The sequence below is a fragment of the Theobroma cacao genome, chromosome 2, assembly GCF_000208745.1.
Source record: "Theobroma cacao cultivar B97-61/B2 chromosome 2, Criollo_cocoa_genome_V2, whole genome shotgun sequence".
NCBI classification, from domain to species: domain Eukaryota; kingdom Viridiplantae; phylum Streptophyta; class Magnoliopsida; order Malvales; family Malvaceae; genus Theobroma; species Theobroma cacao.
The window spans coordinates 10880927-10907738 of record NC_030851.1 but is presented as its reverse complement, the minus strand read 5'-3'; the positions used below and the strand labels follow the sequence as shown (position 1 = coordinate 10907738).

The following is a 26812-nucleotide window of genomic DNA, read 5'->3' as shown; positions in this document are numbered from 1 at the left end:
TAAAAATATTATAAATACAAATGTGAATATTTGTTTTGCTTTCTTAATTTTTAAAACTTGTTCATATCCAATATACTTTTTTATGCAAGTATATCCCCACCTATAAAGTTCATTCAATACAAATACATTTTCATTTACTAAGTTCATGTATTCATTTTTTTTATTTATGTAAATTCATTTCTTCTCTATTTAAAGTTTATAAATAAAGATATTTTAGTTAACGGTAGATAAAATAGAAGATTTTCTTATTTTTATAATACTTTTTTCTTATAATTGTTTTTTTTAATTATATTTTACAACCAAAAATTAAATTTTATATTCACAAAAATTAGATTTTATAAATAATATATCATTTTAAGCACTAAAAATATTAAAAAGCATGATCAAAATTATGTTACTTTATATATTGTTTAAATAGACCTTTTAAAAGATTTGAAAATACAAAATTTCAAAAAAAAAAAAAACGAAGAGTTCTCTTCTTTTGTTCAAGTGTTTAAACACAAAGTGAAAATAGAATTATGAAAAATAGCAAATAAATGTTTGATGATCAGTGATAAAGTCAGAATTATAAATTCGTAAAAACGAAAATAATATCTTCAATGTTTGTAAAGATAAAATTTTAAAATTTTAAAAAAATAAAATTAAAATTAAAAATTAAAAAATTAAAAAATTTGTAAATTTTAGAGGGCGGGGCCCTTACTAACACCCTGAGGCGATGGTGAATTTTAGCAGTAATTTTTTTGCTTAACTCAATAATTTAAAGGTAAAGTTCTCACATATTTAAAATTAGATAATTATTATATATATTTAATAATTAATTTATATATTTTGATTGGACACGTCAAGTTTATAACCTGTTTACGAACTCATGAAAAATTATTTATAAAAAAAACCCAAACGAGTATCCTTTTGGTTAACAAAAAAAAGCAGCCCTAGGATTTGGCAAAACCAGAGCAGGGCGCCACCATCAAAATCTACGGTTGTGATGAACTCGATAGGGGCAGGGGACATGAAAGTCATTGTTGCATCTAAACTTTTTTGAGAGAAACCCCAAAAAGTACAAAACAGAAACAAAAGGGGTAGTTCCGATATTCCCACTCTCATCCGGAGCCATGGTCCCCCACTTGTTAACCCCAGCACTAGAGAGAACCCACCCTTGGTTAGGACTTACGCCAACAAATAATAGATCGACACGTACAAAATTACGATGGTTGTGGCCGCGTACTAGCCTGTCTTAATGCTTCCCTTCATGCGTACGACGGGAGTGTTACCTAATAGGGGGCGCATTTGGTTGCCCTCTTTCCCACTCCAAAATGAAATGTAAATTAAAAATAATAATTAATAAAAAACAAACTAAACCCACTCTTCCAAAGTCCAAACACTATTTTTTCCTCTACAAAATCGCCTTTGCACGGAAAAAGGAAACTGAGAAAGTTTCGGATTTTCGATTTCATTCAAAAAGAAAAGAATTTATTATATTTTTTGAATCGCATGGCTTGAAGTAATTGTAATTCAAATAGAAAAAAAAAAAAATTTGTGAACAGGATCACGTACGAATTCTCGCTCTAACTTTTTATTTGTTTCTCTCTCTCTCTCTCTCTAGAAAATTGGTTCCCTTATATAAGTTGGATCAGTCTTTTTTATGGATCTTCGTGTAGACGAGACTTCGATCTCCAAGCGACTCAAACAAACCCAGGTTTTTTTCTTTTCTTATTAAAGAAAATTATGAATTTTCTTTTGGAAAATAGGATTATTGCGCGTGCTTTACCGTTTGATTCAAAGACTGTTTGAGTGGATGCAATTGATTTTTGTTGTACTTTTGATTAATCATCTTTTGATTTGATTGACGTTTTTTTTTTTTATCGTAATTCCGTGTTTTTGTTTTTCTGTCTCTTTTAGTAGATTAGCTTCACATGCAATTCTTTGATTATTATTACTATATTATTATGTTGATTTTTGTTTAAAGTCTTTGTTTGGTTGCTTGGAAAATTCTTTCCACGAGAAAAGTCGAGGTCTTACTGATGGTTCAATAGGATGATTGTTGGTAAAAAAAAAAAAAACCAGAATAAGTATCATTCTAGAAAATAAAGGTTTCTACTTTTCTTTCGAATTCCATTTTGTGGCCAGGCAGGGCCTTTGGTTAAGATTGGTTTATTTTGATTTGCCAAATTCTTTTTAATTTTCATTTATTTGTTTTGCGCTTTCTCTTTGGTGCAAAGTCTCATTGTACCCATGTATTATTTATGTATTTATCTAGTATCTTTAATCATGGGGCTTTTTTTTTTTAGAGAAGCGGATAAAAGGAGGGGTTAGTTGGTTTTTTTGGGGTGAGGGTGGGGAACGCCCTTGGTTCGAAGCCAGGACTTGAGCCGGTTACAACCTGACAGGGCCTAGTTGGCACTGGTTATTTTGATACAATGGAATTAGGACCTTTGACTTAAAAGAATAAGAAATCAAAATATAATAGTTTAAGTGAATCATTTTGAAGCATAAGCAGTTTAGGGGATCGTAATTTCCTTTCTTTGAATTTATAGTGTTTTCTTGATTTTTAGTACCAAAAAGACTGAAGTAAGGAGTTTGATACTTGTGCGCAAGTCTAGCATGTCATAAACAGGTTTGTAACTCATGTTTTAAATAAGCAGGCATAACTTGTTTTTGTTTTACCAATGTCCTCTGCAGCATTTGAATATTTCTAAGTGAATATTTGGTTTCATTGTGCATTGAAAGGAATATCTATTGATTAATTGAATCTTAATATTATTCTAAAGTGGTAGTCCATTCGGCAGTTAGCCTTAATATTTTTGTATAATTCTTTCTCTTTTCTCTTCCTCTTCTTACAGAACCATATACGAACAACTAGAGCATCTCCAAAACTTGAATGCATACATGAATAGCATAATCTCATGTGACTGTTATGTTTTCCATTTTTATATTATTGTCTTTGAATCCTTAGGATGTGTAACTCTTAAGTTCTTACTGATATTTTTATAGTTGGACTATATGCTGAGAAAACAATCTTGTTTAGATTCTTCTTTGTGATGCAATGGATATCGGACAAGTTGAAGATCCAACTACTGTTTTGATTGGTTCTGAGAAAGCTGGCGTGGATAGCAAGGGAAAGAGTAAAATATGCTATGACAAGAAGTGGGAAGACCATGTGAAGGTACGTGGTTACAAACTTACAATATTAGAAAGCAATTGCATGCTACCTTAGTGCAGCTTCTTATTTATCCATCATCAACTGGTCTTTACTAGAATTTCTTTCTGCTTTTTTCAGGATGCTTCAGCCAGTGAGCAGGGAAATTCTGTTAGTGTTGCTGGGTCTGAGGATAGTAACAATCCTCTCAAGAGTTCTACCTCAGGATCAATCAACTCAAATAATCTCAATAGTTCTAACTCTGATATTTCATATCATGATGATGACAACGATTGTGATGAGGACTGTGATGACTATGCTGATGATGTTTCTGATTATGGTGACAATGATGATTTCTTATATGACGATGATTATTCGATTATGCAATCCCATTTTGATAATGTGGATCTCCCTCCTGGGGTAGAGGCTTCAATTCCCTGGTTGAAAGACCCTGCTCCAATTGTAAATGTGCCATCTGGTCTGGGTGCGTCTACTGGCCCTGGTCCTGCTGAAAGCATGAAGTCAACAACATCAAATTTAGCTGGTAGCAAAGTGAAGTCAGCTTCTACCAGTACTTCAATAGTCCCAAGAGAGTCAGGATCTGATCAGAAAGAAGAAGGAAATGAAGAACATGATGTTATGCAAACGTTTCAAAGTTTTAAACATTTTGATGTTGTGGATGATTTCTCAGACCATCATTACAGCAATTTGACCTTATCAGGAGAGAAGGTGAGGGTGCATCTTGTTTATCTGTTATGTTAAATTTGTCAGTATTCATATAATATGGTTTTTCCTCTTTTTCTTGATAGCAACCAAAGGAGTGGGCGAAGCGAATTCAAGATGAGTGGAAAATTTTGGAGAAAGACTTACCAGGTGAGTTCTGATTTATGAATATGTTTTCTGAAATATGGTGCCATTCTGATACTAACTGATAAGGAAACAAGTATATTGGGTCTCTTTTTTGGTCATGAGATTATTTTTATCTAGTGTTAACCACTGTCATGACTAAACTAAGTGCACGTTTTTCAGCTGAGTAACATTTCTAAAGTTATGCATACTAAACTAGTGCAGGACAGCAGCACTGATTTCTGACTTTTGCATCTTCTTATAACTACCTTCCCTTCTAAAAATGCATTCTACAGTGATTACGAAAACATGAAAATCACTGCTTTTTGCTTCTTATCACCAGACATTATTTTGTTTGAATGACTCATGTTCCCTCCCTCTGTTCTTTGACAGACACAATATACGTGAGAGTTTATGAAGCCAGGATGGATCTTTTAAGGGCTGTCATTATAGGACCTTCTGGTACTCCTTACCATGATGGCCTTTTTGTATTTGATTGTTTCTTCCCTCCAAAATACCCCAATGAGCCGCCGGTATGAGCATGTGTGCGTGTGTTTGTGTGTTTCCCTAAAATGTCCATACTTATATTAGATTATTATAAAGTGTAAACTTATTTTACCGTATTTAATGGAGATTGGGAATTTCTTATCAGATGGTTTATTACTACTCTGGTGGCCTCCGGTTAAATCCAAATTTGTACAACTGTGGTAAAGTATGCCTAAGCCTTTTGGGCACCTGGCATGGTCAACAGACTGAGATGTGGGTTCCAGGGCAATCAACCATGCTACAAGTTTTGGTTTCCATACAAGCTCTGATTCTGAATGATAGACCCTTCTTTAATGAGCCTGGGTATGAAACTTCGTATGTTGGGGCTGAAGGTGACCGGAGGTCCAGGAAGTACAATGAGGACGTGTTTGTTCTATCTTTGAAGACAATGATTTACACACTAAGAAGACCGCCGAAGGTATCTTTGATTATCTAGTTTATCAGTTTTCTTTTTTCTTTTCCTTTTTGTGAAGTTTGTTTTCTGCGTAACCTGCCCAAAGATATGATTACCACAACAATCTGTTATCATGTTTATCTTGGATTCTCGTTATTCCTTTTCATGGAGTTTGTTTATACTGATGACAGATCTCTTTGTTTCAAACATATTTTGATTTCTAATCTGTATTGCCATTTGCCAATGAGGACAACTGAGACAATACTTGGCCTGCTGGCATGGTCTCAGTCTTCTGTCAGGCATATTTGCCAAATATGATAGTTTTCTTATCATTTTTGTGTTCATCACAGTTCAAGGTTTTACTACTATGTTTAGTTATAAGAACAGTTTCATATATCTCTACAGATATTGCAACTGATGGGGGCAAAATGTTCTGTAAAATTTGCATTTACATCCTGATCTAATCAGTCGTGGTTTCTCTGCAGCATTTTGAGGCCTTTGTTGCTGGTCATTTTCGCAGCCGTGCACATGACATTATGGTGGCATGCAAAGCATATAAAGAGGGTGCTAAGGTAGGGTGTGTTGTGGTTAAAGACGGTGTTCCAGATGCTGATAAAATCGAAAAGGGTAGCTCAGAGGATTTTAAAGGAACAATGCAAAAGATGATTAATTTAGTGGTTAAGGAGTTTGTGAAAAATGGGTCAACAGACTGTGAGCAGTTTCAGGCTTCCAGAAGCTGATACCATTTGGAGTTGGTTAGATATAAAACGTAGGATGGGATTGTTAAGCCATTATGGAAGCTAATGTAGAGCGGTTTGTCTTCCAAATGCTCTGGTGAATGCAAAATTTTGATGAACTCAGCTACATCATTGCATAGTTCTTAAGCAGTATATAATGTTGGGGATTATATGGAGGTTTAACTATATTTTGGAAGGGCTCGGAATGATTAAATGAGTCTACATGTATGTTTCTTTATTAGTCTTTTGTCTTTTCAGTCAACATGCACAGGTAAATTAAATGTTGATAAGAGCATAAGCATTAGTAGTTATCTCCAATCCTATCTCACTCAGGTCATTTTGGATTCAAATAATTTTGAGTTTGACATTCACTTATTGGGGTTTGGATTATTTTAGATATAAGTTGATTTTTTTTTTTTTTTGAAGTCAAATTGAGTTGGATCTGGATGGATTATTCAAATTCCAATTATTTAGATTATTCGGATTTGAGTTAGGTGGGTCGGATTCGGGTTTGGGCAGGTCTGGTAGGTTTCTGGAGTCCAGTCAGCCTTGCCCTGGTGGCTCTACTCTTGGGCCCTGCCGGTTGATCATGGGCGAAATTTGTTATTTAAAAAGTCATCAACAGTGAACAGCTAAATTTAACCAGTTGTAAGGCTTAAACACAAGAAACCTGACTTTGTCTATCGTATGTGTTTCCAGTGGCAACGAAAATGGTGTGTAGTTGAGGTTCGATAATAATGCAATCCAGTTATCAGGAGGCATAATCACGAAGGCGAGGTCAAAAATGAAATATCAGAGTGTTAACATGAATCTGGCTTATATATAATAACAGAAAGTGCAGGCACCATCGGACGATATTGTCAACTTCAAAAATCAACTTGCTTTACAAGATTCCTCCATTTCCATGAAGCTTTCATATGATTCCCTTCTCTTTTCGTTGTTTTGGCTTCATATTCAATACTTATTACTTTAGAGGAGGAAAATAACCCCAAGTTCCAAACAGTAAAGAAAGAGGCTTCTCTGGTATTCCCTCATCCAATACCTTTATGCCTCTTCTTTGCCATTTGAAACAAACGAGTTGATTCAGTCTCCCTCGGTTTACTCCTCGTGTGTTTGCTTAAGCCCCCACTAAGCCTACCTTCTTTTGTGATGTGTTAAAGGATACTTTTAAAATGGAATAAACAGAGATAAACACTGATAATTTATAATACGCAATTACTTGAAGAGAGCCTCAACGAATTTTGAGTAAACAGGATGATCACATATTGACATTGCTGGAACAACTTGTATACTGACATGGGTAGTAACAGAAAGACTCCATCACCAAATAGTGAAGACCTGCTTATTCTCATAGATAACTTCATTGATAATACTAGTACAATTTCATGTCTAATCATTTTATAATACAAAGAGTACACTCAACTTAGGTGATATATTCCAGCTAATTTCACACACACACACACACATATATATATATATAGAGGCATATATTAGTAGAGGAAATTGTGAAGAATAGGCCACCTCATAAGGTGATTTCAGAAATAACTACCTATATAAAGTTATCTGTTTCAGAATACTGATATTGGTAGAGCTAGTAGCTTAGCTGAAAGTTGTCAAACGACTTGAGAAATCCAAGGGCAGCATCCCTGGCCTTCTCAGGTGGAGGGGTTGCGGGTGCCAGTGGCTCAAACTCTGCCTTCCATTCAGCGATGCACTTATGGTTTTCTTTTCCTTCCACAGGAATGAATGAGAAAGTAACCCTGTAGGGATCATACATCTCCTTTAAGTCTCCGCCAATGACCTGGTAAGTCACCGACCGTCCCATTTCCACCTTTTCTATCTTCTCCATTGATTCTTTCACATAATTGCATACAGCTGCATATATATATATATATGACGAGATACGATAAGTAGGCTATAATTTTCAAGAGTACCCTTCAATTATATTCGTAGTGAGACAACATGTATTTTCTATGACTGACGATGTTACGCAAAAATACTTTGCATAATTCCGAAAAAATTCAAGTCCTTTCGTAAACCCTAAAACTTGATAAGCTAACAATATCAAAAGCACGTCTCAATGGTTACAGATTCGTTGGAAAACATGTATACTTGGGCTTGATGTCAATTAATTCCAGAGAGAAGAAAGGATTCAATCTACCAATTCACGAAAACAATAAACTGAGATAGAGACATGTATGGGTTACCGGGACCAAGCTTGAAAAGCCTCAGGCTTCCAGGGCCACCATCTCCTTGTATGTACTCAGCCCCAGACAGCATTTCAGGGTTGATTTGGCTAATGATTTCATTGTTTCTGTACATTTCCCATGCTTTCTCGGCTGGGATGTTGAGCACCACTTCTCCTTTCATCATCTTCATCTTCCTCAATCTCTCTCTCTCTCTCTCTGGTTAAATTTGTTTTTGCGAGTATGGGGAGACTCATGTAAGGACAAACATTTTATAGATCATCTGTCCAGGTGGAGATTAGTTTAATAATACGACAATGCAATAAAGCCCACGTAATGCTCTCTCTCTCTCTCTATATGTCTATAATGCTCTCTATATGTAAGTAGTAATATTTTAGGAAAAGATTGGCATGCCTTGCCTCCATAGCAAATTGACTCCTACATGAGGTGTAGCCGTATTGGAGTTAATGCCTATGAATTTATCTCTATTGTCCTTTATTCAAATGTATATAAAAAAAGAATACATAAAAAAAAAAAAAAAACCAAACAAGCAAAAGACTCTTAAGGAAGAATTCAACTAAGCATCTCTTCGTATCTGCCCATATATAAGATGGAATGGCTATTGACGTCACAGGCCTTGAGCTTCACTAATTCACAAGATACGGGTATTCATGAATTGGAAATGTGACTAGAATTAATAAGGATAAGTGGCCCTACCCACTTTGTTCCCCATCCCACACTACAAGGGAAGAGCCCTTGACCAAGCCTAAGCCTCATTTATTCATGTCATGTCAGTCCTTATCTCCATGAATATAAAACAACTACTTCGCTAAGGGAATTATTCCATTGGCCTTTAGTTATAATACTCAGAAACAGATATGGAATACTGACACAATATATCACTGGATTTATGAAACTCTGTATACCCCCCACAGCCTTGGCCCTGAGGGCGCCGCCCCTTCAAATCGTTCATGGTGTTCTTACTTTTTCTTTCTTCAGAATTTTGTTTCCTTCTTTGTTTTTTACTCAACGAAGAAGAAAACAGGAATAGCAAGGAACCCTGATTGCCACAACCAGATCCTAAAACATTAGTAGTTTGTTGGTTGGTTGGTATAAATAGCAAAGCAGTTGGTTCGACGTTTTTTGGACTCCAATTCAGATTGAGAACTCTTTGTTACCAATTGAACTTTCGTTAGGATGCTCAATATAATATCATAATGTGGAGGTCGAAGGCACCTTATATTGCATTGACCAATGATATGGTATGGGTCAAACCTCGTCGTCCTTAACTTTTCATTAAATCTTTCCATCTCATTTTTGTTCCTCATGGTTTCGAATAAGGGGGAGGGGGAGGATATTATATTCGAAAGTGACAAAAGAAGGGAACAATTTCTTTTCAAATACAAAGGCATCCAACAAGAATCTTATTATTATCTCTTTTTAAAAGCATCAATCACATACTCACTATGAGCAGCTCAGGTTGAGACACAACCCTGCTACCAATCTATGGTATCATCTTTTTCTTTTTCGCTCGCTAGACAGGCCAGTACAATGGTACAAATCCTACCCAACACAAATATATATAACAACTCCACAGCAGAACCAGAAAACCAAGCTACAAGGAAAAATGATTTTCGAATGCAGGCTTGGCTGTACATTGCTCAATTACTCACCGAGTAGGAACACTTCCAAACATGACATGCGTGGTGCACCTACAAATTACACAAGCCGAAATAAATAATGGACCAGAAACAAAGGGTTTATTTATTTGTCTAAAAGAAATCACTTACCGGAAGAAGAAATGAAATCCAAACTATGGAGTGGAGGAGGCCGAGGACTGGCCCTTATCCAGCTCCGCACTCAACATGTGATGTAGAAGAATATCAATTCTTTGACTGCGAGTCTTCGTGCTGCACCATACCAGGATAAAAGAAAATCAAAATGCAACATATAAGAAACTCGAAGGTATGTGCATGATAACTTGTAGAAATGTCGAGACAGCGAATACAGACCCAACAAGTCTTCTTCGATATTTTCCTGATCCAGCATCCTGAAAATGTGAATAATGACAATCAGATTTCGATCTTTTGGATGGAGATATTAACTAGTGAGAAATCTAACGTGTTGGATAACCGCCATGGTAATGAGGATGACAATGGATGCAGGCATACATCAATATAAACTTGAGATTAACTCTTCTGACTAGATCAATTTGTCGATAAACCATTGTTAAGCAGACCCTCATGTTAACCTCAAACACTACGATGCTGAAGAATAGTGTAATAACAAAATGCAACTACTTCCTTCAAAGCTAATCATGCACTTGTGACAGCTCGTGCAAATGGTCAGAGGCTTTTGAAATTGGATAAGGCAACTCAAGACTCAGTTGGAGTAATAAACGACTCAACAGCCATATACTGCCCCCAAATTATTTTATTTTTTACATAAGAATCAGAATCACCCCTCTACAGATCTTGGTCCACCCAGTCCATACTGTAGTAATAACTCTTTAACAATATGAGAGCTTTTAAGTAAAACCCAGTCATAGAGAGTGGACAATAGAACCTGAAAACTAATCAGGAAGAATCCAACTTTTGCAATAAATTTGTAGAATTATTGATTCAATAACAGAGTTTATAAAATGTAAAAACCTTGTCATCTTCTTCACAATTCCCTGACGTCTCAAGATCCATTTCGGTAAAGAATGCCTCCAAGACAAAAGCAACAACCTGAATTCACATTGGAAAAAATTATAACGTTCTTTCTTTTATAAATGGCTAGAAAGTACCTCAGAAACATGAATTGTAGAACAGTTTAATTAAGAGAACAGGGAAACAAGCATAGCAGCAAATCTCACTAAATCCTCAAGTAAGAGATCCTTAAAATACTAAAGAAATTTGTATATGATGATCATCAAGCAACCAGACACATTAAGTTCCGGGTCATTGTACAAAAGCTGCAGACTATGAGCATAATCAACAAACTCTTAAATTTACTCTTATTTCTTAGTTTATATGCTCTTGTTAGGTAATACTCAAATAAATTAATTTAACATAAAGTATATGTAAAGGTTTTTTTTTTTTTTAACTTCTGGAACTAAAAGACACAAGGTCAATCAACTCGCTCCCTCTACTCCCATCTTTGTTCTTTTTCTTTCCTATTACCCTTTGACATAGAAGCACTTTAAAATTGCCAAGTCAGAAAATGCAAGAACAAAAGATATAAACGGCAAATATAAGCAGACCCTATATGACTGAGAAGCACCCAAGCATTTGTATGTATATGAATACAAACAAATATACATGATAAACATACACATGAAGAAACATTCCGAAAAGAGCATAAAGATAGATGTGGCAGACATTCACATATACAAAAGTAAATGTGTCTGCTATGTACAAAAGACAAGATGAAGATTAAATATTTGAAGACTTACCAAATTCAAAAGTAACAATACAGTAATTAGGTAGAAGCTGATAAAATATACAAGGGTCCAAGAAGTTCCAGTTAATTCTTTGTAGCTCTGCAACAGCAATTTTAAAAAATAAAAATCAATGCCTCCAAGAATGGGCATATCATTAGAGCAGAGCATGAAGAAAGAAAGAAAAGAAAAGACAAGAACGAGCAAAATTCTATAAAATGGAACTTGTACAAAAGAATGCTATGCATGACCAAGCTAAAATTTGCTAAGACTTTTGACCAAAAAATACTTCCATGATTTTATAGTTGGATGCAATAATTTGAAATATATTACATAGAATTTAAAGAATACTTGCTCAGAAAAGAGTATTCATGTCAGATGTAACAATACACACGAAGTCTATAAACTTATCCCTACAAGACATTCCCCTCTCTAGGAAAAAAAAAAGGTAACAACTGTCTCACAATATTGCTCAGGTATGCTATTCACTCAGTACGAGTGAAGAGCATTTATTAATGGTTTTTATTTATTAGAATTAGACTTTCTTTTCAAAGTGAAAAACTACTTATGGAACTCTTTTGGTGCAAGAATGGATGCAAAAATTTTTGTTCGTACAACAAGAGATCAAATCAATGTGATCTAGCTTTGTATGTATCTATTTTTTAAGAACAGCCCACATTGGCATGGACCATATATATTGAATCTGCACCTCGTTTGTGTCAGTGAGAACATAGCTTATCAATCAAACAAGTCCAAAATTATAGCTGATAGTTAGACTTATAAAAGATGGTGCACCAGTTTCTCAAATAAATGTTAGATACTATGCATAGAGATAATATGGATTAACTATTGAGTCCAAAAACTGCAATCTTACAACAAGATCAGTTCCTAAATTGCTACTATTTGAATAGCTATGAATTCCAATACCTTTTAAAATAACCCATTGCCAGCTCTAATTTAAAGAATATACTAAGCTCTTCTGCCGCAAGCAGGTTAAAATAGATGCCTAGAAGTTCACAATCAGCAGCGAGAGATATATCCAAAAAGAAAGAGGGTAATTATATCCTAATCCACCATTTAAACATATGTGAAGATGATATATAGATGTTCCTCTACATATCCCATACAGCAGAAGCGTGTGAAGAAAACAACAAAATGAAGAAAGTCTAGGCACCGAAGCAATACCTGCATCCACACTTGCCAATTTCCCATAACTAGCAAGTTAAAAAGTGTCACCATTCCATTTGGGTAATCATTAAAATTGAAAAGCAAATAGCTGATTTTGTCAAGGAAAGTCAATGAATGTTAACATATTGTTTAAAACTTGCAATTGCAGTTATAACATAATATACCTCTGAAATCAAAATGCCAAACGTTCAAATCCTGTAAATAGTCAAGATTTTCCTTTGAGATATGTAACCATTGAAAGATTAAGTACAAATTCGAATAAAGTTACTAAGGCATATAAGAAAGGTTTATACATATGATAAAAAGGATACTCATCATCACTGAGATCTGTTCCATCTAGATTGGAATTCCCAGCATTGACAATCCCACCAAAGATCTAGACATAAAAATGATAATAATTTCATTAGTAACATAAGCAGAAAATTATTAGACTGAATGATAATCCCCAGTTCAGACAACCATCAAATCTAGAATTCTAGACAAAGAAACCAATTTCTTTAGGATAAAATGTTCATGGACCACTCCAGATTGTTTGATAAATGGTGGCAACTTTACTAGAATGTTGCATGTGAAAAAATTCAAGTAGGCAGGCAGATTAAAACAGAATTTACATATCTTAAGTACCTGTATACCAAGTGAGCAATAGATGCATAGGACACAAAATATGGTCCCAAGATATGGCATTAAACTTGGTATGAGGGTTAAGAATGTAGCAACAAAAGCACGGTAACTTCGAACATGCATCAGGAGCCTTATCAATCTTAGCATTCTGGCAAGAAGAAGGTAGCGAATCCTGTTGACAAGAATAGGAAGCAAATGGGGATATGTAAAAACAAACACTAAAGGAGGAAAAGGACATCCAAATTTAGCAACATTCAGTTGAATTCATTTATAATATAAGTAGAGAGCATCTATTTACAGGAAAATGAGGAATGGTGTGAGCAAAACTTAAACATGATCCATAGAATGCACAAGAGTTGGAATATTAAGTTGTCCTTACCATTCTCCATTTGAAAAAAAATCCAGTCCATCAGGAGTTGCAAAAGTTATAGTTTCTCCTATAACTGCAAGCACAATTTTTGTTTTTTTCAGAAATAAAATGAAATTGAACAGCCTATTAAGGAATAAGAATTTCCTGTCATACATAAAACTCGCAGAATAAAGAAACAGTGGATATAACCCACAGCAGAAATAAAAGTTTTTCTTTCAAGCTGAATGGCCATCATTGTGAATGTAAACTTTCTAGATGTGCCACATGCCATTTGCTTATATCCCTAGGGGCAAAATAAACTCAAAAAAACAATATATTATCTTATTGCAACATTGAAAGAAAATTTTGCATATAAAATCCTCAAATACCTAATTGTTGCACATTATTGCGTCAAAGCACTCTTAACAGCATGGTCATTCCCCAAGTTGCAATCTACTTAGTTTCAAATTTATACAGGAGTTCAATTCAGTGGAGAAACATGTATTCCAGCAGTATATTCCTTCATGTTTTTATCATAACCCAAATCATTTCATGCTTGCAATTTTTACAGGTTACCTACAAAATTTTTTGAGCATTTAATATTTACAAGATTAGAATAATATCAATAAAATGTTGTTTTATTGAAGGGTAATGCGACAGGAAAAATTTTTCAGAGTATTTTCAAATATAAAAACTACTAAAGAACAAACAATAGGCCATTTGCTTTTACAGTCACCTAGTTAACTCTAGAATAGGAAGTAACTAAAACGATTTGCTTGATGCAGTCTGTTTAATTTCTAAAAGTATTGGCAATTGAAAACTTTCCACCTTCGGTTGGACCACTGACGTCATTAAGTGATCATCCAATATTTGAACATGAAAGACACAAAATAATTTCTGAAATTTGCTTTTCCAAAGCAACTAATTCTAAGTAGTGTGCTGTTCAATTATTATTATAATTTCAAACAATATGAAAACAAATTTGGTTGCTTTTCCTTTAGTAGATATAAGGTGAAAAACCAAGGATGTATCTTGAGTAGTTACCTATTATCCATGTGATTAGAAAATCAAAGCGATTCTGCCCATCCCTCCAATAATTTTCAAATCCAAATGCGTATACTTTCAGCGCCATTTCCAGTACATACATCCACCCTGTCAGACAATAAGCAACTCATTAACCACCATGAGATAGTAACCATGTAGCATACATAAAAAAAAAGCAAGCATTAAATAAATAATGCAAATTTATGAAGTTAAAATTTTCAGTAAGTAAAATCAGGCAGTTATACAAGCTTAAAAATCAAGTACATGCAATAGCAAGTACTTACCAAAGACAAACTCAACCTCCTGCCACACCTTCTGACCAGAGTTGTTTTCAATATCAAGCTGCAGGCCAATTTAAATCACAAAAGTTAGTCCAGGACTGCGAGTTTTAAATTTTGCAAATTCATATCCTAGAAATCAAATAATCTGAAACAAATATCAGGAAAACATTCACTCCACTTAGCAATCCATCCAACACATAAAAGGAAAATGGTAGAAGCAGATCAGGAAGGTCTTCTTTTGATTTATTAGCCAATAATGGGTTAGTTCAGGACTGCAAGTTTTAAATTTTGGAAATATGTATCCTAGAAATCAAATAATCTGAAACGAAAAACAGGAAAATGTTCACTCCACTTAGCAATTCATCAAACGCATAAAAGGAAAATGGTAGAAGCAGATCAGGAAGGTCTTCTTTTGATTCATTAGCCAATAATGGGCTAGTTCTTTGAAGACCAGCCTTTATATAAACACACTTCTGCCTAAACAGCTACTGATTTACGGCAGAAAAAAAAAGGATTAGCCAAATCGATGCACATAACAGTAATCTTGGATGCACAAGCATCTGTGTCTCTTGTTTCTTAAGTGTGTCATCAATGCAGCTTCCTTGTCCCTCCATAGGCATTAGACCACAAAAGCCTCTAATTTAATTTTAAGCTACCTTATTTATTTATTCTTAGTTCCATATTGGATGAAGGTGGGAACCATAAGTCCATGCCAGAAAGAGCAGGAAACAGTGTCAAAGTTGGGAATCACATAGCTGGGCTCTAGAGGGTAGTAATAAAGCAATATATGGAGGGCAGTAATAAAGCAATATATGGAGGGCTTTTGTGATCATTCTTATTTCATTTTGTTAGGGAGCCAGTCAACAAACAAGAATATTATACACACACACACACACACACACACACACACACACACACACACACACATATACATACATATTTAATTTAGAATGTTATCAAGTATTCCAAGTAGTTGCTTCTTACTTTAAGTGCATGGCATGCCTCCTTGAGAATGGAGTAATTAATGGACAACATTTAATCATATAGCCAGGAAAGAAAATTTTAAACAATTTCTGATGGGGTACTGATCCAGATGCCTTTTTCAGTTTACCCTATCTCATTATATGCTTCAAAACAACCCATGGGTGAACCCCCAACTGTGGGCATGAGAAAAGGCTAGAAACAAATTACCACACACCAAAGGCAAAGTTTTACAAAGTTTCCAAACTCTTTAATTTGAAACATAAATTAATTTTACTCCAAAGTGCAAGAACTTGGAAGAAATGTAGTCTACAACTAACAGCATCAGCAGATAGATGCAAGTATATTTGTTATGTTAAATCATTAACGAAAAAATAACTGAAGAACCTTAGGCTGTTGAAGCAAATTAACTCTTACATGTTCATCTAAATGAAATGTGTTAGAGGCATACCGTTGTCTCAATAATAACTGCAAACAGATTCAGTATGAGAATGATGGATACTATATATCCAAATTTGGGGCTCTGAACAAAAGCTTTCAAATTTTCAGAGAAAGGTGAACGGTAGATTGGAAATCTTTCAAACAAAGAAGGCTGCAAAACACATATAGATTCTGCTGTCATAAATATCTCATCAGTTATAATGAAAATGTTTTGAGAAGGTTAATAGTAAACTGGACTTACAGAATCCTCCTTTTGGAATCTTAGGCCAATGGCATTGCAAAGGTCAGTAAATTCGTCCAAGTTGATCTACAGGTCAAAAAATATCAAATCCAGCAATAATTACATTAAATGTAGTATAAAGAACTAAAGAAGTGATATTGCACAAACAGGTAATATGATTACCAGAAGACATATTAAAGACAGAGCACACACATGAAAATATTGAAAACAACAAATAAATAATTTCAAACATTAAATACCACCATAGACTCAATTTGCTCAATGATCTGAAGAAATATATTGAAAGCTCCTCCAAAGATTCCCATACAATTTCCTATCATATCAACACAGTGAGAAAGTTGTTGTATGATCATTGTCTGAGACTTTACAACTGAACAGTTCAATCTATCTACAAGGAAGCCCATTGCTTAAAGCACAGGACCTTGTAAACAACAACAATTCAAGATTACTGCTATGGTCCTTCAAGCCCCTTTGATGCCCCAAATATCTAGCAATTTTGTTTGGCTTCAACAAGCTGTTTTAGTTTATGAGTTCTGCCTGGAACTAAATTCTTAACGAAGATTTGGAAAAGCATGGCCTCTAGAAGGTGCAAGATGTTATTGAGGGGACTAATCTAGAACCTATGTTTATTGGGCATCAACCATATGTCAGGCTTTTCCCTTCCGAATGAACCAACTTCAGTGAACATAAGCAGCTGCATGCATGTTCACATCCTAGATATTATTCTTTCCATCTATGCAGAAAATTTTACAGGCATTTATTCAATCATTTATTGATGAACCCAAATCAGTAAAACAATCCTATTTGCACCCTTCCCCCCAACATCTAGTTTATCATCCTGTACAGCTTCTGTCCCACAAACTCGGACATAACTGCAAAAGATTCCAACACTGACCACTATCAAGACTCTCAGCTCATAGACCCAGGCAATTAGCTGCACATCCAGATAGCATTCCTCCTTTGAGTTAACAGAGTTACCTTCTGGCCAACAAAAAAGCATGGGACCAAATCTACAGAGGATCTTAGCTCAGGCATCTGCTCCCCTCCCATTCTTACAACCTGTTTAGCATGACTTAGGCAAGGCTCTTTTTATACCCTTTACTCAGGAAAAACTATTCATTTCTTCTTGATAAGTAGAACTTTTATGAACGGTTACAGAGACAAACTTCCAGTATTCCCTAGGATGTTATTCTGCCAGATACAGAAAAAAAAAAGCTTCTGGTTTTTCAATGAAAGAAACACTATAACCAGCCATTCCATTTGCTCCAATTAGGCAACATCACAAACACCCTTTTGGCCCCCTTTTTCTCATAAGGGTTAGAAAATATTAGTCATTGAAAATTTTTTGGTTATTATAGTCAATGATCTCAATAAGTAAAATCTCTTCTTCTACAAAGTTGAACTTAACTGCATGCACTGACACACACACCAAAAGGAAAAAAATGATCACTGGAATTTAAAGCAAACCAAAATGGGGAAGGAAAAGGTATACCTTGAAGTCATGACTATCATCCAGCTCATCAAATATTAACTCAAATTCTTCCCTTGATATTTTTGGCAAAGTCCTACATAAGATAATTAGAGGGCATACTTTATCATGCACAAAATCAACAAAACAACCTAAAGACAAGTGGTTTGAAAAGTCAATACAATACAGGAACCTTAATACAGTAAGCTACTTATGACCATCTCAAGACATAAGGACTACATCCTCATGAATTGACTGCATCTTTATGATTTTTCTTTCATTAATTGCGCCAAATATTTATCAATTACGAGATAAAAGTTGCAAAGAGAAAACTAGCTAATGTTTCACAACTGGACAGGAGGTTCAATTTCTTCAGGTTCAGAATGCTTTGATTCCACCTCAGTCATTTACCAATGTCCTAAAAAGAGTTAACAAGATAACAAGAGACAACTTGATAATATGCTAATATATACAAAATAAAAAAATCCTCTTATTTGAGATAGTTATTACTTCCTGCATAGTTTCTTCATTCTCTTAGAACATACCCAAAAAGTCAAAACCAGAAATGACTCAAACCCAACTGAACCTGTCAAATTCCACCTCTAAATATCCTATTGGAGAATAGAGTAAGCATATGTATCAATGCAAGAGATAAGAAGGCATTTTCTTCTCAAAACACATTAAAGATGGTGATGTGATTAGTACCTGTACTTATTTAGTTCTTCAAACAGACGAATGCATTGCTCCTTGTTGAGGAACCCAACTTTCTGTGTATAGAATAGGAAAACTCATATAACATTCAAAATACTTAAACCAAATCAACAACACCATACATTAGGCCTTCATTTGCAATGAGGGTTTGGCTACATCAATCATATTACAACGTTACAACATGGCGATACCATTTTATATGTAGAAAAATCACTCAAAGAGAAGATGACATTGTATTGTGAAGGAGTAATGCTACTTGTCCAATATTTTTGTCCCAACTTTTTATCCACCTAATGTGGCAAAATTTATTTGATAAGTCCAAGAATTGGATCTTCCACTTCATGGGTAAGTCAACCTATTCATAAATAAAATATTTAAAGTTAAACCTGTAAAGGGAGTTCTTGTTATAGAAAGAGGAAGTGTTGCAAACAAGTAAGGGATGTAACAGAGGTGGTAGAGAGGAACATTGGAGCAGTTCCTGAAGTATTGAGTGTCATGGCAAGTGGAAGAGAACAAGAAATAAACAGGTAGACAATGTATAAGATGGCTAGAGAAAGAGCTTTGAGTGAGAGTAAGAGAGTTTCGAAAAGTGAAAGTCCTTTGAATGAATTGTGAAGGCTCTATATATAATGTCAAAAGTGATGGTTACAAGGAAAAGGCTTTAATGCACGTAATGAATGATATTATTAAAGAGATTTTTAATATTAGGTAACCGTTACTAAGAGTTAATGTCGAGTAACGCTTAGAAACCCATTATATGACTGTTGAAGTAATTAGGTGTAATAAAACTTATTCTCGAGTAAAAGCTAATAAAGAATAGCTGTTATAAACAGGTACAATAGAAGAAGTTGTATGTGAATAGGGACAAGAAAATAAGGTAAAAGAGAGAAACACTTATACTTCAGGAAAAGGTTAAGAAAAAGACTCTTAACTACCTTTACATCTAAGCCACCAAGTCAAACTCTCCGGAACATCCCAAGAAAAAAGTAACTCGTGAACCCTGCCACTTATTCTGAGTTACTTTCACTATTATCTGTGTGAAGTAGTTATTCTATGCGAAGTAGTTTTACTTGTATTAGTTGTTGTGCGTGAAGTAGAGCTTTACTTGTAATAGTTGTTCTCATTATTCTCTATATAATGTTATGTGATAAAATAATTCTTTAGAGAATAGGTATTAACCAAAATCGACTATCTACAAAACCAATTCATTATTGCCATATCAAGTGGGATACAAGTGTTTTCCTAATTGTAAAGTCTCTCCGAATATAAACATGAAACAAAATAATCAAACCACCAGTGGCAACTCAAGAACATAAAAACTCTCTTTATCTCAAATTTACATAAGTAATTCAAACATCTGAAACCATGATGAATTCTGCAAAAAGAAACATGATGGATTGAAGGTAGTAATCAATTTTGTATCTTTGAGATGCTCAGTCACTAGAACTGTCCTCATCCTATCCCTTCTCATCTTACTTTATCCATCTGTTCTCTAATATAGAGAGTGCTTAGACAATATCATAAGACTCTCTCTCACTTCTTTATTTATCTTGCTTCTCAACTACCCATCTCCTCTTTACTTTTTACCACCTAGGCACCAACATATAATCGTATACTACTAATTATAATGAACTTTTAAAAAAGATCCAACTTAATAAATCCTACATACTTGACTTTGCAAAACTCTCCACATCCAGATCACAACATGAGCAATGACTAATACAGAGATGAAGTTTTGCATGACTTACACATGCAAAGATTTCTAACAACCATATCTTGTATACAGATGTAGCAGTGTTCAAAATGAGAACAGTTCAGCATGTCAAAAGGATACTTGACCAGCAAGTGAATAATGTACTTACATAATCATCAATGAGACCAAAGGCTTTACACAATATACTTCTTCTTGTTCGATCCATCTCAGAGACTTGTTTTGCAAGCTACAAGAAAAGGAGATTTAAGAGTATCTGTTTTCTTTTTTCTTTTTTTCCTGAAGTAACAGTTATTGCTAGCAAGATTCAAATAATAACTGATTATACATCAGCAACAAAAATTACAAGGAATACTACTTATTAAGTTGCATCTTTTTCCAGTCTTCACAGTTATTATAGCAAAAGTAAGATGAATGCACAGCATACCTCACTTTTGAAGCTGTCATACACAACAGCAAGGATTAAATTTGTGACAAAGTAAACCCCAACCAGGACATAGAGGACAAAAAAAAGGCAATACCAACGTGAAGCCCTGTAGCCAAAAGATTGAAAGATTTTGAAAATCAAAGGAATTTCCAAAAAGAAAATAAGGTATAACGTGATCCAAGTATAGATCAGAGGATGGAAAACATCCTTCTTTAAAAATGCTGATCTACCGATCATTATTCAGAAAATGTATAAATAAAGCTAAAAAGTTACACCAAATGAGTTTATCTTCACAAACGCCAAAAAAAAAATTATAGGGCATGCATAAAAGGATCATATTTGGAAAAAAAAAAAAAACACAAGCAAGCAAACTAGCTTTTCATTCACAATAATACTAAAGAGTAGAACAAGCTGGCACTCAAAAAAGAGGGTGTGCAAAGTTTTATGATACGTTTATACATTTAATGTTCATTTCTATAGGGGTATAAAAACACCATCCAACCATTTTTTTTTACAGTAAAGAAAGAAACCTCCAACCAAAGTACACTAAATTTACGACCATAGAATCAGATCGGCATTTAACTCCACAACTTACTTGTAAGCAGGTATCCATACATCTGGGTTGTTGGATGTGGTGAATAACACAAACATCTGATACAACGTGGTACCATATGAAGTAAATACCAATTTACCCTCTTGTGTATCTTCAAACATGACATATGCTACCCAACTGGCAAAAAGAAGAAATAGCAGCCACAAAGCCTGCAGTAGAAGTAGATGAGACAGCAATTAGTGCATGCTAGGAAAAAGCTAAGCAGTATATACTTAATGACCAATGAATTCAACCAGATCATAAGGCAAACTCATATTGTTTAAAATTAAATTACAGCAGGCATGGATACTGGTATGGTACTAAAAGGAGTATACAAACCAAGACATTCAAGTATGTTTTGATCATTCCAGCCAAAATGAGGATGCTTGTTCGTAATTCCCTAAGTAAAAACAAAGTGGAAAAAAAAAAAACATTAAATGAATGAAGCTGAAATCAGTACAAGCAAAAGTCACATCTTCCTTCAAACATGGATATTCAATAATGGTCAGTAATATATATAAACCTCAAAATAAAAATGTGATTTTCAATCAAGATTTATAGAATAATGTTTAATAGGTCACTCATATGTCAAAAAGATAATCTCTGACAAAATTGATGAATCAAGTTCAATTATGGGCATAAAATTCTACAAATAACTAATTTATGCCACCCCGAGCAGATCAAATTTTCCTCAACCAAGCCAAAAATTATCAAACCATTTTTCTGGTATGCTTTCTGTAGGAGAAAATAAAGCAGAGATGCATATAAAAGGGAAAGGAACTTTTTTCCCCCACCACTTTATTTTCACCTTATGCACCAAAACAGTGGCAATAAAAAAGAATTTAAAGTTCTCATCTTTCACATGTTTCCTGATGATCCAAATATGGAAAAATATACTAGAAAGAAACACCTATGTACATGATAGTGCAGAACCAAAATGATTTTCAAGTAAAGAATGCCATCAGCCAAAAACGAGACATTTTTCCTTTTAAACTTGTTCCTGAAAAAGGATTAACAAGGAGAGGTGGCCCATACATAACCTCCTCACAAACCAATGAAGTTTGCTTAAAAGACAGTAGGAGATGTCCTCGTCAAATTTCTAAAACCTAATAAATCTGATTCTACAAAAGTACATGCTGTGCACTATCTCATGGCGGCACCAAGCAGTTGGTGATGTATAAAATCATTCTTAATGCCAGATTAAATGTTGCTATCAAAGATTGATAACTTGTGTAAAACTAGCTTGACATTTTTGTCTGCTGCAAACCCAAGCAGCACAGAGACACCATAGATTTCCCACAATTCACTATTTAAAATCATACTCAAATTCTCTATGATTTTCTGTAGATCCATATGATACGATCAGATGAATTAATGGAGATAATGATGGGAAAAAAAAAGTGAAAAGAGCAAATGTTGTTCCAATTTACGTTTTGTGATGCATAAATTCAAGGCATACATCTGTGAAGCCACATGCATGCACTCAGCAGACTAAAGCTCAATTCTGGACATGGCACGAACAAACAGATGTCTGTAAGACATATAAAATACATGCATATACATTTAGAAAAGGATTTCAAAGAAACAGAAAGTATGGACTTTGTCACTCACTACCTAATGTTAAGGATGACAATAATAACTCTGACATATGGCGCAACCCTCAATGGAAGAGATGTCAAGGTTACTGGAGACAAATAGAGAGCATAAACCAGTAAATCTGTCACCAATATTAAGAGGCAAATGACCTGGAAATTGAACCAAAACATGCACTGTTAGGCTACATCATAAGAAAGCAGGAGAGCATTGTAACATTAAATCCTGAAAAGATAACTAGGTGGCTCATATCAGGGGGAAATTAAGATAGTAAACTCTATTCATAGAATTCCAGAAACAAAGGATACAGCTTTAGGCCTTTTGGAAAGACAATAATATAAAGGTCACAGAAAACTATGTGAAAAGCCCATATTAAATCATCAAGCAATGATCAGTGACTAACATCATACATAAGAAGCAGTTACTTGCAAATTGTTTAGTTATGGTGATAAAAGTATAGAAGACCACAATTTTTTGTTTAAACTATAAGACTTACACTGCATTGTTTAGCTTTGAAGCAATAAAATCTATCCAAAGTCCATTCGCTTGAAAGTCACTGGCATACTTTTTCAGATTGCTAATGGAAACAGGTGACAGAGTTCAACAGAGCATAAACATTAGACTTAGGCTTTGCTGTCAGACAATACCCAAGTCTAACACTATTTGGAGTATCATACATTAATACCCAAGTCCATTTGAGGTGTCCAAAACAGGCTTAACATGGATAGATAATGCAAATTGAAGAATCTTAGTAATATAGTTTTGGGAAGGTATTCTTGCCAATGTTTCTAACTTCTACCTTTTTTCCTTACATTCAAGAAATCCATACATCAAAGAATTTTCATTTTTATAAAAATGCAAAAAGGAACAGAGAGAGAGAGAGAGAGACTAGGGATATGTATCCAAAAAAGAATCTTGGTCAAGTACCTTTAACTGATTAAGAGGGCGTTTCCAATAGATATGGGACCCTTCATAGAAAATAGGGAAAAAAGTATGTATCATGAAGAGAAGGAGAGTCACAACCTGCATAAGAATACAGAAATCAAAGGGTAAAAGCATTAGTTTGTGAATTTAATTATCAAGGAACAGAAGTTAAATTGCTAATTCCTGAAAGTCACTATTTTTCTTTTTTACATCAAAAAGAAAATAGCTATGCAGTGACTTGAGTATTCCCAATAGAAGGCACCTGCCCTCATGGTACCCCTTGGTTTTCGCCTTCTAGTAATGCTAAAAAAATGGGTCTACTTATGTTGCACATAACCAAAGCCAGCAAGGAAAAAAGCATTTATAAATAATAATAAGATAATTTTTCCAAATACTACCAAAAGCAAAGTTCATATACATATATATATATATATATATATATATATAAGAAAACCCAAGAAAAATAAATTAACTTGTACTTAAGTTATAACCAAACGGTCAAAACTCTAGTCATTTCTTCACTGCTTTCTCCATTTGTTTGTTTGGTACTTGAGGTTCATTTTAAGATAAATCACAATCCTGAGTAATACAATAGGATAGCACAAGCATAACAGCCCTGTTTTTTGGCAATAAACTTGAGAATTGCATAAAAAAAAAAAATCTACTTATATTGCCATACCTCATAAATAAGAGACTCTGTGGAAGTCAAGTAAGGCAACTGCCCAAGAAAAAAGTATTCCCTATCACTGCAAGAATATGAACTACTCCTTAAACACCACAAAGGCTTCTGCAAAGAGTCAACCAAGTTCAGAATTACAAAATCATCTTCACAGAATTTCTAAAACTTTCTTTTTTTAACTTTCATGTTTGCTTTTCCATCCTGGTTCCTGCATTGAAATTTTAAGCAAACAACAGCAACCAAAAACAAAAGGTTATGCTAACCTCAAAAAAATTTAGGACAATCAATGCAAAGTAATTAAGGGTCCAAATGAGATCAAATTTAATAAAGATGAAGTAGAACTTTGCAGCACTTCCAAAGCTTGATTTGTCAAGAATTTGCTCAGGTAGACCAACACCATCCTCAGCCTGTAAAATCATGCCAACCAAGTAAGCACTCTTTCTTTTTCTTTATTTTTATAAAAGGATAGATAAAAGAATTTAGTTACCAGTTTTAATGTTAAGATTATGTATTTCAGATACTCTGCTAAGCATTAATCAGAGAGCGAATGGGAAGAGAAATTGAAATAATGCAAAGTGCGATGATAAAAGTGCACACATAAAAGCACAAACTAATAAAATCACACAACATTATCACCAAAAAAAAAAAACAATCTCAATAATTTTGAAAATACAAAATTAAAATGCCAATTTGCGGAAAGTCATACCTCTTCTACTGTTGTATTTGATCACAAACTGAAAATCTTACAATCTCAAATTACATCTGAAACTATAACTATATGCTAGAAATTGCAAGGGAACTATCGCAAATCTACATCCGCTATATCCATAGCATATACTAAAACAAAATCAAAAATAGAAAATGACAGTCAAAATGAAGTTATATTCAAAGATTAAATGATGTAACATCATTTTGAACTAAAATCATCGGCAAAAAAGAAAACACTTCTAAAAACGAAATTATAACGTAAAAAAGTAAACACAATTCTTGAAACGGCATTTAACAACGGTAATAGTTTAACATCACGAGAAGAAATAAAAGATAAAGAAGGTGACCAGATCGACGAGGGCAGCTGCTTTCTGGTAAGGAGAGCCGTAAGTAATAGCTTCAGAGCGACGATATAACGGATCTCTCCTTCCACCGCCGTTGCTGCTTTCTCCGAATAGCAGAGGCTTATCCATTTTTCAGTATTTCACTCCGGCTCCACTCACTGACACACTCAGACAAGCATCAATGATGAAACTAGTTTGTTTTTTGTTTTTTTGCTCTTTAAAAGAACTAGAGAAAGCTGTTTGTAAGCTCGTTATGCAATTTGGCAAGTTTACTAATAAGAATTGTTTGGATCCTTTTCGATAAAGGCAAATTTGGATCTCTTGGATTCAACTCGTTGTCATGCGGACTGTTGACATAATGCCGCGGTTGGAAACGTGGGGTCATATAATTGATGACGGTTGATGTCGGCCTTGGATATACGATCCACACGGGACCAGTTCGTGTTTTAGACCCTAACTGTATAACGGATCGCGCTCGATGCCTGGAAGATGCTGGACTCAGACCGGAAAAAGGAAATACAAAAACCGGCTTGACGTAGAAAATCATTTCAAATATATTTTCCATATCGGTTTACTTGGAAATTACATTCACATTTCCAATAAAAAAATAATATTAATTCCATCTTAATTTATAAATTGCTTTTTTATTCTCTGAAATTTAGAGACAATGCACTCACTTTTGGAAAAAGTAACAATGTTAATTATTTAGAACTTTAAATAAAAAAGACAAACATATTAATTACTTGTTTTATTTCTTTCTTTATCCAAAATTTTTTTAACTGCAAAATTATAAGATTTAGTTGAGTAAGATATTTAATTTATTTTAAAAATTATTTTTAATTATTAGTAAATTAAAATTTAATTAAGTTATATTCTATTTCAATTACATATTTTACATATTAACTTTGAAATAAATGTATTAAGTTAAATAAAATAGTTACTATTAGTTTGGAAAAAAATGATTTAGTGATAAAGAATTGATTTAAAACAAAAAAAAATGGAAAGGGAAAAAAAGGGAAAAGGAGAAACAAAATAAGGTATTTTTTATCTTTAAAGTAAGTTTTGAACAAATATTAGTTCGGCTAATTGAATCTTAACACCAATTACTTTTTCAAGAGAGATAAAGAGTGGTTTTCTAAACTACTGGGGTAAAACTTCATTAATGACAATAATTTTCATAATTGAACTATATATGATGTGATATATTTAATATATAATTCAATTATAATTGAGCTTAATTATT

The 26812-nt window shown here is 34.1% G+C and overlaps 3 protein-coding genes across 5 annotated transcripts; 1 reads left to right on the top strand and 2 right to left on the bottom strand.

Moving 5' to 3' along the window:
* On the top strand, positions 1326 to 5970 carry LOC18608712 (putative ubiquitin-conjugating enzyme E2 38). Of its 2 annotated transcripts, none has more exons than XM_007043538.2 (7): positions 1326 to 1696; positions 3026 to 3163; positions 3278 to 3865; positions 3946 to 4009; positions 4376 to 4515; positions 4635 to 4946; positions 5408 to 5970. In XM_007043538.2, the coding sequence occupies exons 1-7, from the start codon at positions 1643 to 1645 to the stop codon at positions 5660 to 5662; spliced, it is 1551 nt and encodes a 516-aa protein (XP_007043600.2). In that variant the 5' UTR covers positions 1326 to 1642; the 3' UTR covers positions 5663 to 5970. The 2 variants fall into 2 exon arrangements, with proteins under 2 accessions (XP_007043600.2, XP_007043601.2); XM_007043539.2 differs by having other exon boundaries at positions 1327 to 1696; positions 2992 to 3163.
* Positions 6961 to 8162, bottom strand: LOC18608711. Its single transcript, XM_007043537.2, has 2 exons — positions 7867 to 8162; positions 6961 to 7534 (listed from the first exon to the last, which is right to left on the bottom strand). Exons 1-2 carry the CDS (start codon positions 8036 to 8038, stop codon positions 7251 to 7253), a joined length of 456 nt encoding a protein of 151 aa, XP_007043599.1. The 5' UTR covers positions 8039 to 8162; the 3' UTR covers positions 6961 to 7250.
* On the bottom strand, positions 9235 to 26078 carry LOC18608710 (two pore calcium channel protein 1). Of its 2 annotated transcripts, XM_007043536.2 has the most exons (24): positions 25573 to 26075; positions 24781 to 24924; positions 24518 to 24625; positions 23842 to 23937; positions 22936 to 23066; positions 21661 to 21721; positions 21325 to 21491; positions 20730 to 20835; positions 20454 to 20531; positions 18586 to 18647; positions 17905 to 17977; positions 16413 to 16478; positions 16182 to 16322; positions 14753 to 14810; positions 14469 to 14576; positions 13455 to 13518; positions 13079 to 13247; positions 12766 to 12830; positions 12452 to 12542; positions 11282 to 11368; positions 10497 to 10574; positions 9858 to 9895; positions 9636 to 9755; positions 9235 to 9557 (listed from the first exon to the last, which is right to left on the bottom strand). In XM_007043536.2, the coding sequence occupies exons 1-23, from the start codon at positions 25696 to 25698 to the stop codon at positions 9659 to 9661; spliced, it is 2214 nt and encodes a 737-aa protein (XP_007043598.2). In that variant the 5' UTR covers positions 25699 to 26075; the 3' UTR covers positions 9235 to 9557; positions 9636 to 9658. The 2 variants fall into 2 exon arrangements, with proteins under 2 accessions (XP_007043598.2, XP_017971414.1); XM_018115925.1 differs by lacking the exons at positions 9235 to 9557; positions 9636 to 9755; positions 9858 to 9895; positions 10497 to 10574; positions 11282 to 11368 and having other exon boundaries at positions 12452 to 12649; positions 12748 to 12830; positions 25573 to 26078.

Coding starts and splice junctions, on each gene's coding strand:
- LOC18608710 (XM_007043536.2), bottom strand. CDS start 25,698: ATGGATAAGCCTCTGCTATTCGGAGAAAGCAGCAACGGCGGTGGAAGG. Junction 14,577..14,752: donor GGAGGTTGAGTTTGTCTTTG/GTAAGTACTTGC, acceptor ATTGTCTGACAG/GGTGGATGTATGTACTGGAA. Junction 13,248..13,454: donor TTTTTTTCAAATGGAGAATG/GTAAGGACAACT, acceptor TCTTGTCAACAG/GATTCGCTACCTTCTTCTTG.
- LOC18608711 (XM_007043537.2), bottom strand. CDS start 8,038: ATGAAGATGATGAAAGGAGAAGTGGTGCTCAACATCCCAGCCGAGAAA. Junction 7,535..7,866: donor GCTTTTCAAGCTTGGTCCCG/GTAACCCATACA, acceptor ATATATATGCAG/CTGTATGCAATTATGTGAAA.
- LOC18608712 (XM_007043538.2), top strand. CDS start 1,643: ATGGATCTTCGTGTAGACGAGACTTCGATCTCCAAGCGACTCAAACAA. Junction 3,866..3,945: donor TGACCTTATCAGGAGAGAAG/GTGAGGGTGCAT, acceptor TTTTCTTGATAG/CAACCAAAGGAGTGGGCGAA. Junction 4,010..4,375: donor TTTGGAGAAAGACTTACCAG/GTGAGTTCTGAT, acceptor GTTCTTTGACAG/ACACAATATACGTGAGAGTT.